The sequence below is a fragment of the Podarcis pityusensis genome (assembly GCF_964106645.2).
Source record: "Podarcis pityusensis genome assembly, chromosome: 2".
Lineage (NCBI taxonomy): Eukaryota > Metazoa > Chordata > Lepidosauria > Squamata > Lacertidae > Podarcis > Podarcis pityusensis.
In genome coordinates this window covers 77,379,312-77,391,590 of record NC_138029.1, presented here as the reverse complement: position 1 = coordinate 77,391,590, position 12,279 = coordinate 77,379,312, and the positions used below count along the sequence as shown (strand labels likewise).

Sequence of the window (12,279 nt, the reverse complement as noted above, 5' to 3'; positions counted from 1 at the left end):
TCCTCCCCCTCTGACGGATCCTGCCATTCCCACCCCATCCCACCTGGGGCTCGGCTAGATTGGAAAAGCGATTCATATGCGTTGTGTATGCTATAGAACATTATGCCACCAGATGGCGCTGTGGAGTCCCATTTTCCTCTACCTGTTTTCCCTGTTTACATTTACAATGCATTTAACTGAAACACTTCTTTGAGGTGTCTAGATCCAGCTCTGTGACATGGGGCCTATGATACCACCATGCAGGTTTTGGGGTGCTGAGGAATCAGATGAGAAAGCAGGTACCAAACCATTCAGGGCTTTAGAAGTAACCAGCAACTAACGGGCAATTCCTGCAGATCACACAGAACTGGTATAACAGAATAAACCTTTCAAGCTGTTCTAACTACCTTGACCAATTCATAAGCAAGCACCCTTTTAGAATGCATAAAGTTGGTTTTAATTTTTGCATGTGGATATTTGCATTTTTTCGTGCATAGCCCTGAATCCATATGTGGATTTGGAACGTGTAAAAATAAAGAAATCTGTGTTTGGGATGTAAGTAACAGTGGCTTCGTACATGGACATCAACAATCAGATTCAATGTTGCTCTTGGTAATTTTTTAAAAAATCTTGCTTTACTTGGGACTTTGCTTTCTTGCTTAACTTGGTGGGGCTTTGGAAGAAAACGATTTTGTTGAAAACTTTAATTGAATGGGCTGAGGAGCTGTTTCACACCTGTCTTTCTGCAGGCTTATTGGAAAAACCCCTTGACCATCCTCTGCTTTATCCTGCAATGCCCACGGAGCTGGATTCCACTTGCAGCCCAAACAATAAACAAGACTCCTGTAGTTTAGGAGTGAAGGATGGATTTAAGGATGTACTAGCAGCACCTAGCTCCATATCAAAATCAGATGAGTCGTCTCATTATGTTGAACTCCCTGCAGTTGTCATATCTCCAGCACCTTGCATGTCTCCTTCCAAAAGGGTATCTCAACACAATTTGATCCAAAATTTGAAGGACGTGCAGCTGAAAAAGTCAAAGAGTGACAACCGACTAACTCCTTTCACCCGCAACATTCTAATGAGTCGGATCAGAAAAGGGACACAACTGAAACCAGCAAGTATCTTTTATTTCAATACTGCACCGGTTATCTGATGATAGCTTAAGCGTTCCTGTTAATCTCCTCCCCATCCCCCGAATTGGCTTTTAAAACAACACTGCTCAAAATGCAAGCTTTGTGCCTATGTCTTCAGCTAATTTTCTAGTGAACTTTTAAGTCTAAAAACCAAGCCAAAATGGTGAGCACATACTAAGCATTCACTTAATAAACCTGTTTGCCATATCTCAGAGGTAATGCTTCTTATCTCTGTGCTCTGTTTGGAAGCTGGGGATTACCTAGAACAGGCATCCCCAAACTCAGCACTCCAGCTATTTTGGGACTACAATTCCCATCATCCCTGACCACTGCTCCTGTTAGCTAGGGATCAGGGCCATCTTAACTGTTGGCCCAAGGGGTGCGGGGCACCTGGGCGCTGGGCTCTCAGGGGCACCAGGCCGAAAGTCTGGGGCCCGAGAGTTGGAGTCTGGGGAAGAGCCCATCAGAGTGCCACAGGCTCTTCTGCTGCAAGGCACTGAGGCGGCCGGCCCTTCTTCTCAACTGGGCTGCACGCACACAGCTCCTCCGTAGCAGAAAGAGGCTGCCAGCTAGGGCAGAGAGAGGCTGCGTTGTGTGAGGTGCCTGGCTGTGGCTGCTCCATCCAAGTCAAACCTTGGGGGGGGGGCGTTGCTGGGTAGATCTTTGCACCCCGATGCCGCATATGCTTAAGACTGCCCTGCTAGGGATGATGGGAGTTGTAGTCCCAAAACAGCTGGAGGGCCGAGTTTAGGGATGCCTGACCTAGAAGATGGGAGACGCTGAACTTTGGCCTGCCTAAGTGGGTGGTATCTCTCTCTCCATTTTGTTTTGTATAACTTAATGGCATCAGCAGGTGGGTGGAAAGATGTTATGAGTAGTAAGATGTGATTGGGAATGAACCTTGTCTCATTTTGAGAGAAGGAGGGAAAATGCACAGCTTGTTCCACTGTACAGGGCCTTGTTCCAAAGGTACATGGGTACTGTTCAATGTAGGAGCTGCATTAGGCCAACAATACCACAGTGTTGGAACCGTTGTTCTTATATGTGAGATTAGGGTGCCACTGGAGAATTCAGTGTATCCCATTGGATAAATATAGCTGTTGCCACGATAAGTGAATACTGTATACTTATAATAATAATTTATTATTTATACCCCGCCCATCTGGCTGAGTTTCCCCAGCCACTCTGGGCGGCTTCCAATCAAGTGTTAAAAACAGTACAGCATTAAATATTAAAAACTTCCCTGAACAGGGCTGCCTTCAGATGTCTTTTAAAGAGAAGATAGATGCTTATTTCCTTCACATCTGAAGGGAGGGCGTTCCACAGGGTGGGTGCTACTACCAAGAAGGCCCTCTGTCTGGTTCCCTGTAACCTCACTTCTCGCAGTGAGGGAACTGCCAGAAGGCCCTTGGCACTGGATCTCAGTGTCTGGGCTGAATGATGGGGGTGGAGACGCTCCTTCAGGTATACAGGACCGAGGTCGTTTAGGGCTTTAAAGGTCAGCACCAACACTTTGAATTGTGCTCGGAAACGTACTGGGAGCCAATGCAGATCTCTGGTCTTAGGTTATGTGTTATTAGGACTTTTGGACCAAGACCAGGACTAGGACTGTGATACCATGAAATAGAATGGTACAAGATAAGCTAGCAGTGGTACCACACTGATCTGATGCAGGCCACACTGCCATAGCTTCACCCATCTCCACAGCGGACTATGAAAGATGGCTGTGAATCAGCATGCAGATTAGCAGAACAATGAGCTAGTTCTGTAGAAAAAGACCATAGAACAGATTCTATAGAATAGACTTGGCTAAAGCCATAAACTAGAGACTAGTTTGATCACTTTATGTTACTGGCTTTAGCGAAGTCTGTAAAGCAGGAGGAGCCAGGCTCACAACGTACTTTTTATTTTATTTTTAATGATATTTATTGGAATTTTTTTTTAAAGTTACAAAAAAAACAAAGTAGAAAAAGAGAAAAACAAACCACTTCCAACAATACAAATACAAATTCAAAATAAGAAAGAACAAAAAAACAAACAAAAATACACCACAAACATTTAAAAACAAATCGATTATTCTCAAATCCTCAACTGTCATTACCTTCTTTCTTTGACCTCCTCCTCCTCCCTTTTTTTGTATCCTAGTTGTTAATTGTCACAGCAAATCCTTTCCATATTTCATAATATTCTGTCATTACATTACCTTGAACTATTTTAATCTTATCTTTCTATTAAAAAAAACCTTGAAACTTAAAACTTAAATCTTATCTTTACCAACTTCTCATAACCATAATATTCTTTTATAATTCTTTAAAGATTTTTACTAAAGCCGAGTAATTTCATTCCAACATTTTTCTAACATTCATCAATTTTATAAAACAGTCCTAATAGTAAAAAAAAAAGAAATAAAAACAAATCCAATCTTCATCCAGCGTCCCTTCCTCCTGGTTCCGGGTTTTGTCAGTCCTTATTATCCCATCGATCTAGCACATTAACCTTGTAACCTTATGTCCGAGGCCCTTAAATCTCTTCCATGTCCCTTCCGCAGCTCTTCTTCATATTTGTAACTATATTTTCCCTTGTCTCCTGCTCGTGGGAACTCCAGCTTAGCAATATTTTTGACCCTTCTCGACAGATCAGCCCCCTTTCCATATTCGACACTAAATTCCATGTGGTATTTAAAAACATGTTTCAAAAACCCTCCAAAATTAAGAGCCCCCACAATCCCAAACATCTCATGGCCCATTGCCAGATTTGAAAAGTCCAAACATCCCTGCATAGGGGGGTCAATCCAGCCCCCCATTTCCAAGCCAAACCAAACTTTTTCTTTCCAAATCTGGCTTTTTCCAAGTTCATTTGCCAAATCCGAAAGCTCATATTCCTGTTGGGCCTGTTTTGTCAGGACACACTGCTGATTTAATTCCTGGGTGGGCTCCACATATTTTCCCACTGTCTGTTCAAAGTTTCCCACTGCCTGTTCAAAATTTCTAATCAAATTCGCCATCAAATTCGTCTTCTCATGTAGCTGTTCCAGTAGGGCATTTGTTTTATAGAAAGCACACAACAGAGCTTCTGAATACATTGTCCTGCAAGGTCAAATGTCTATTCCCACGATTGTAATCTGTAACAGCTGCCGGCTCCCTGGAATTAGTTACAGTTTCACAGTGTCCCTCTAGGGGGAAAACTTCTATTTGTTCTTGCAACAAAGTTTTCCTTTTTAAGATATTTTGTCAATATTTGTTCCTTTAAACTGCGAAAGGAAACAGTGGAATCACTATGTTTCTCTTCTTTTAGCTATCTGTCAAAAACGTTTGTCTCTGGTCAATGAGCTGCAAACGTCAGTCCTGACACCCCGCTCCAGGATCAGGACGGTGGAAAGTTACTTTACTTTAAACTCACTTCTGCTTGTTTAAACAGTCCGAAAAAGATCCCCCTTCTTCTCCTGCTGTCGAAGGGGGGTTCCACAATTTTAAATGATGAAATCCAATCCTTTAGAGGCGATTTTCTGAGCTCTAGTTTACGTTGTCTTTGCTTTATTCTGTCTACAAAAGAACGGAAGGCTGACTTCCTGTTTAGACCTTCCCGTTTCAGTACCAAATTGAAATAAATTTTTAAGTCCAATTCCTTTCTGCTCGCAAGTCCTTATTTAAAGTCCAGTTGTTCAAAGTTTAAGTACTCACGGGTGCTTATTTTAGAATCCAAATTGTCCCAGGAAAAAGGCAGCGCTCTCCGGCAACGGCTATGCGGCTTCGCTCCACGAAAATAGCAGTTGACTCACAGCACCGCGCCACTTCCCCCTCTTCACTTCGGAGCCCGTTAGTGGGTTCCTTTGCGGGTTGGGAGGGGTGCTAAAGGTGCCCACCGAGTCCCATGGTCACAGGCTTCATCCGCCTGTGATTTTTAAAAAGGTCCCCGCTTCGCCGTAGCGGAGAAGACCCGTTTCACGCGGAGCTAGTCCCTCCAGTTCAGAGGGAGTCCACCATTGCCGATGGCGCCACTCCGGAAGTCGCTCACAACGTACTTTTGGAAGCTGGCACCATTTGGGCCAAGTGACGAGGAGGAGGTGCACAGGTGCAAGGTGAGAGCACGGGACATTTCAGGATCCAATCAGAAGCCAGGATGGCTTCTGTAATTCCAGGATGTCCCAGTCAAATTGGGACAGTTGGGGGTATGGGTTACCCAGCTCTGCCATAGATGGCCTGAATTTCCTGTGTTTGTACCTGACATTGCTGACTAGCTCATCTAAATGCATGCAAGCTGAAACAAGAAATCCTCAGGGTGCTTATAGTAAGCTGTCTTCAGTTGCCTTCAGGAAGTGAGGCAAGTGCAAGCCAGCTATATAACGTGAATTCTGCACTTGCACAAGCTCTGGTTACACAAGCAAAAGGACCTTAATAACTGGAGGCTTATTCTAATCTCTTATGTTAAAAATAAAATAAAAATCAGTCCTAAGTCCCAGTGACAGGCTAATTACCTCAGCTGCTTTCTTGAAGCCAAGAAGAAAGCAGATTGAGTTCATGCATCTTGCTAGATAAAACGCCTGGGGTGATGGCAGCTCTCATCTAAGAGACAAAGCTTTGTTTCTAATTTGCTAGTCTTCAGCTGTTGGGAGCCGACTAAAAATGAGTTGTTGTTTCTTAGAAGTCTTGGAACATTAGGACACTTTGCAAATTCAATAAATAAAAGCCCCTCTGGCCAATTTGTCTAACAAATTATTTTAATTATGACTGAAACTTGTTTAGAGAGGGGAAAAAATATGGCATTAACATTATGTAGCAATAAATATCCAAACCCTGCATTTCTCTAAATTTTATGTTGTAACTTTAAGTATAAGGTGTCTAAAAGTCTCCAAACATTGTCAGTCCTTGCTGTGCGGCTGGCCATCTTTTAAAAATCAGATTTAGTGGGGCTGACTTAAGTTGTGTGGATGTGATCAACTTCATCTTGTGGAAAGTGGAAACTAATTTTTTGGATTGGTCCTTGCTTTCTGATTCAGAGAATGCTTTATGTGGGCATGGTGGTTTTATATCATGTGCCCTGTTTAAAAAAAATGCTGTTTGGCAATTTAATTCATAAATAAGAGACTACAATTGCCAGAGGTTGGGGGGGAGGGGGGTCGCTTTACAATCTGCCCCAGACGATCATTCAGAATACATGCAAATAATCTAATACACTGAGTTCATGGATAGTTTGAAGGATTCCCATAGGCACCCTGTTACCAAAAAGAAGGAAATGAATCACCAGGAAAAAGACAAGGATTTGCATATTGATATTTCCTATGTGTTGATGCAAATTTAGAGATAATGACTGCAATTTAAGTGGAAATGCATCTTACCACAGTAGGGAAGACTGGTCTGGGTGCCTACTTGGTATTCTGTGAAGGTGCTGTTGATGAGCACTTTCAATACCTCTTCTCATGCTTCTTTATCTTTAAACCAGCTAGGGCTAGAAAGCCCTTGAAACAGAGAATTACAGTGGTACCTCGGGTTAAGAACTTAATTCATTCTGGAGGTCCGTTCTTAACCTGAAACTGTTCTTAACCTGAGGTACCACTTTAGCTAATGGGGCCTCCCGCTGCTGCTGAACGATTTCTGTTCTCATCCTGAGGTAAAGTTCTTAACCCAAGGTACTATTTCTGGGTTAGCGGAGTCTGTAACCTGAAGCGTCTGTAACTTGAAGTGTCTGTAACCCGAGGTAGCACTGTATCTTCTGATGGTCCTTCTGTAAAGTAGAACACTTGGCCCACCCTACTGGCCACAGAGGGAACATATTAGACTGCACAGGCCTTGGTTTGATCTTCACTTATGTTACCTAACATAGGCAAGGATGCGACGCTCGTCTCTTAAGAGGCTTTTCTTTTTATGTTTTGCCTGGCTGTTTATGAGGCTTTAATTCCACATTCTGGTTACATTTTGTGTTTTTATCTGTATTGTTGTATTTGTTGATGATTGCCTTGTGGGCAGGAAGATGATTCATAACATGCTTTTAAGAATAAAAATAAATACCGTATTTTTCGCTCCATAAGATGCACCTAGTTTTTAGAGGGGGAATGCAAGGAAAAATATATTCTTTAAAGGGAGCGCTGAGCAGAGCCTGTATGCATCCCAGGCTCTGCTCAGGGCTCCTTTTCACAAGGTGCGTGGGGCGTGTGTGCGGCGCTTGCAGACGGCTCTTTAAAGGGAGCGCGGCTCTTGGGGGCTTTTCTGGGAGGTGGTGGAAGGGACGGAGGGGCTAAGCCAGAAGCCAGGACAGCAAGCGGGATTGCTGCGCAGTGATCCCGCTTGCTGTCCTAGCTTATGGGATAGCCGCGCGCAACCTCTCCCGGGCAGCGGGATGAAGGCTCCCCCAAGAGCCGCGCTCCCTTTGCAGAGCGTGTGGACTTCCGGGGTGGCGCCATCGGTAATGGTGGACTCCCTCTGATCCGGAGGGACTGGCTCCACGGAAAACGGGTCTGTTCTGCTACGGTGAAGCGGGGACCCTTCAAAAAATCACAGGCGGAGGAAGCCTGTGACCATGGGACTCGGGCACCTTTTGCGCCCCCCCAATCCGTAAAGGAACCCAACTACGGGCTCCGGAGCGAAGAGGGGCTAGTGGCGCGGTGCTGAGAGTCAACTGCTTCTTCCGTGGAGCGAAGCCGCACAGCCATTGCCGGAGAGCGCTACCTTTTTCCTCAGACAATTTGGTTACAAAAACAACTACCCGTGGCAGATCAAATTTGGACAATTGGACTTTAAACAACGATCTGTGAGTAGAAGGGAAAATTGGATTAGGAAATTCTTATTAATTTGGCACTGAAGCGGGAAGGTCTAAACAGGAAGTCAGCCTTCCATTTCTTGTAGATAGATTAAAGCAAAGACATGGCAAACTAGAGTTCAGAAAATCGTTTGTAAAGGATCAACTTTCATCATTTAAAACTACTGAACCCCCTTCGGAAGCAGGAGAAGAGGGGGGATTTTTTCTGGATGGTTTAAACTTGCAGGAGAGAGTGTAAAGAAAAGTAATTTTCCACCGTCTTGAACCTGGGAGCGGGATGTCAGGACAGACGTTTTTGGGAAGTTTATTGACTATAGACAAATATTTTTGACAGATAGTTAAAAGAAGAGAAACATAGTGACTCCATTGTTCTCTTTCGCATTTTAAAGGAACAAATACTGACAAAATATCTGAAAAAGGAAACTTTGTTGTTAGATCTGTTGTTAAAAAAAGAAAAAAAGAAAAGAGATTGATACAAATAGAAGTTCTTCCCCTAGAGGGAGCTTGTGAAACTGTTATTAAACTTGAACTGGGGAGCTTCGCAGCTGCAAACAGATTAAGATTGTGGGAACAGACTTCTGACCTTGCATAACAATATATTCAGAGGCTCTGGTGCATGCTTTCTGTAAGACAAGTGCTTTATTGGAACAGTTACATGAGAAGACGGATTTGATGACTCTTGCGATTAGAAATTTTGGACAGGTAGTGGGTATCTATATAGAACCCACCCAGGAATCAACTCAGGAGTGTGCTCTGACAGATCAGATGTGGGAGGAGATTGTTGTTGGACCTCGGGTGGCAGAGATGGAGGGAGCTGTGGCCCAGCAGGAACATGAGTTGTTGGATTTGACAAATGAACTTGGAAAAAGCCAGATTTGGAGAGAGAGAGTTTTGTTGGGCTTGGAGATGGGGGGCTGGATAGACCCCCCTATGCAGGGATGCCTTGACTTTTCAAGTCTGGCAATGGGCCATGAGGAGTTTTGGGTTGTGGGCGTCCCCAACTTGGAGGGACTTTGAAACATGCTTTTAAATACCATATGGAGTTCAGTGTGGATTATGGAAAAGGGGCTGATCTGTTGAGAAGGGACAAAAATACTGTCAAGTTGGAGTTTCCACGAGTGAAAGGACCAGGAGACAAAGTAAAGTACAGGTATAAATATGAAGAAGATCTGAGGAAGGGACATGAAAGAGACTTAAGGGCCTCGGATATAAGGTTACCGGGTTAATGAACTAGATGGATGGGACAGAAAGGACTGACAAAACCCGGGACCAGGAGGAAGAGACGTTGGATGAAGATTGGAAGAAAGTTTTTTTTAAAAAATTTTTATTTAGGATTGTTTTGTAAAATTAATGAGTATTAGAAAAATGTTGGAACGAAACTATTTGGCTTTAGCAGAAATGTTAAAAAGAACTATGCAAGAATATGTTATGGTTATGAGAAATTGGTATAAATAAGATTTAAGTTTTAAGTTCTAGGGTCTTTTGTAGTAAGATAAGGTTAAAATAGATTAAGGTAATTTAATGACAGAATATTATGAAAAATGGGAAGGATTTGCTGTTATAATTAATAACTGGAATACAAAAAAGGGAAAAGCCCCCAAGAACCGCACACACGCTCCACATGGCTCTTTAAAGGGAGTGCTGAGCAGAGCCTCCCGCCTGCATTCGCTCCATAAGACGCACACACATTTCCCCTTACTTTTTAGGAGGGGAAAAGTGAGTCTTATCGAGCAAAAAATACGGTATGTGGGCATTTACACCCCACCTTTTTAAAGGAGGCAATGAACAATATAAATCACAGCAACATAAAAATATAACGGCAAAGTGAAGAAAAAGAGATTGAAGATTTAACTATAAAATGTAAACTGAAATAGAGCAGTCCAAGTAGTCAGATTTAAAACTGGTCAATCATAGTGGGGCTGGGGGCTGGGGCTATCAGGCGAGATACAATTTCCACCTTTAAAATCCTTTGGGCTGTCCAGAGAACACATACAGTGTGACCATAGTAATGTAGATCTCTTTGCTCTAAATTATTTGTTAATCGAGTTGTTTTCCTGTCCACCACATACATATTGCTTATTGCTGTTGTACTCTTCTGATATCCTTTCTAAACCCAACTATTTTCTCTATGCTGTTTGAAAATGAGAACAATTCAAATATGCATTCTAAACAAGTCTGAGGCCCCTGAGTCAACACAGCAATAAAAGTGGAGATGATTGCCTAGATATAATTGCCATGTATGATAAAACAGAGATCTAAGCTTATAGAGGAATAAAATAACTTTAATTGCAAGTTCTGTATAAAATTATGTGGCCCTTTGAGACTACTTGCAGAAGATAGGAGGAAAAGAGACTTGAAGCTACAAAACTGCTACTTATGGAACTTTTATTAAATAGTCTTATTTCTCCTTGTGCAAATGCAGAAACACAGAATTTATAGTTTTTGACGTATAGTAGTAAACATCCTCCTCCAACATAGCTTGCTACGGTAAATATATTTCCTCAATGGCATGGCTGCAAGAAAGGAGATGGATGGAGATATACTTTTGTTTTACACTGAGACATTAAGGCCCCATCTCAGAGTGATTTAACAACCAAAGTGTACAGCGATACCTCGGGTTAGATGCTTCAGGCTACAGACGCTTCAGGATACAGACTCCTCTAATCCAAAAATAGTAACTCGGGTTAAGAACTTTGCTTCAGGATGAGAACAGAAATTGCGCAGCAGCGGCAGCGGGAGGCCCCATTAGCTAAAGTGGTACCTCAGGTTAAGAACAGTTTCAGGTTAAGAACGGACCTCCAGAATGAATTAAGTTCTTAACCTGAGGTACCACTGTATTCCCAGGGAACTCTAGGAATTGTAGGTCTCTGTGGGAATAAGGGTCATCTAACAACTCTCAGCATCCTTAAATAACCACAGTACCCAGCATTCTTTGGGGGAAGCCATGATTGTTTAAAGTGGTGTGATACTGCTTTAAAGATAGAGTGCAGATGATGGGAAAGACAAAAGGTCAAAGATGGGTGGGAAAGACAAAACATAGCAATGAAATATTTGATCCTTCTCAATCTGCTGGCAGCGAAAACTAGAAAAGTATGGCAAATAAGTGCTGAAATTATGCTTGGAAATGAGAGTTTTGTACTATTAATCCTGGAATGGTAAAACTCATTTGAAGAAATGTTTTTATATAGTACCATCTATGTACATGGTGCTTGTTGAAGAATGAGAGAACACGGTCTCTCCTGCCCTCCCAAGGGTTTCCATTTTAGGAGACAACAGAAGGAAAAGAGGGAAGTTGGCAGAGGGGAGAGAGAATGTGAGGTTTTTGCAGCTATGTGCGTTTAGGCTTGGATACAGCAAGGCACAAAGATGACCAGTGACTTGTCCCGAAGTACTAATGGAGAAGGTAAATTTTGAGAAGGGGGTTGAAAGAAGCAGTGGGTGGCACTGCAATCATTGTGAGAGGGAGGAGGCCACTCCTGTACCTGGTACATGGAGGCATAGCATTAGAGGCTTTATGGCCATCACAACTACTTTTGACAGCCAGTGTGGTGTAGTGGTTAGATTGTCAGACTAAGACCTGGAAGACCAGGGTTCAAATCCCCACTTGGCCATGAACTTCAATGGGTGAGTCTCAGCCTAACCTCCCTCACCAGGTTGTTTTGGGGATTAAATGGGGGAAAGAACCATGTCCCCCACCTTAGGAGAAAACGGATGGGATGGAAATGCAATAAACAAACAAACTAGCCACTGATAGCCTAAACATGAATTTGCCTAGATGTTTGTGTTGATTCTTGGAGCAGACACCAAGCTACTCGATCCTGACCGAATAAAAACTCCTAAAAAGAACCAGATGGCTGATTAGTTATGCTGATAGTTCCAAAGTAGATTTGACTTCTAAAAGCTGCTTCACTGTTTCATTTTTTAACTTTGAAAACAGGTAGCTCAGAATCCAATGCCTCCCATTGATGACGACATAGTTGCTGCTCTTAAGGATGTTGTTCAGAAGAGACACAAGGCAATACACCTTTCAGGTAGATGACTTGGAACCCCCCCTTCAACATGTAACTTAAAACTATATTGCTTTATTGTTCCTTTGGACAAGCATCTGTTCAATAATTTTCACTGGAACAAAGTACAGTAAGTGATCCCCCAAGAACTGGGTGAATACGCTTCTGAAAAGCCAGTGCTTCCTGTCCCTTTTAAAATGTTGAATATTCATTCATTATGTCAATTAGAAATGTGTGAAGATGGCAAGGATCTTGAACTCGATCTGTTCCTAAAAAGCTATTGCTAAAAACAGCTGAAATATTGGGTGAAGTCTGGGATAAATGTGGCACCGTATGAGGTCACGTTCTATTTAATTTTCTAAGTCTAATGGTAATGGAGGGGGGGGGGGAAGTACCATGGTTAT

The 12,279-nt window shown here is 42.7% G+C and overlaps 1 protein-coding gene across 2 annotated transcripts in view; it reads left to right on the top strand.

Moving 5' to 3' along the window:
- Positions 1-12,279, top strand: part of LOC308470780 (uncharacterized protein) — a 33,586-nt gene that overhangs the window by 19,089 nt on the left and 2,218 nt on the right. The window contains exons 5-6 of one of the 2 annotated variants that reach the window (XM_080994226.1): positions 729-1,096; positions 11,806-11,899. In XM_080994226.1, the coding sequence (XP_080850352.1) occupies positions 729-1,096; positions 11,806-11,899 (462 nt within the window). Of the gene's footprint in view, positions 1-728; positions 1,101-11,805; positions 11,900-12,279 lie in introns of both variants that reach the window. The other variant, XM_080994227.1, reaches the window with a different exon arrangement.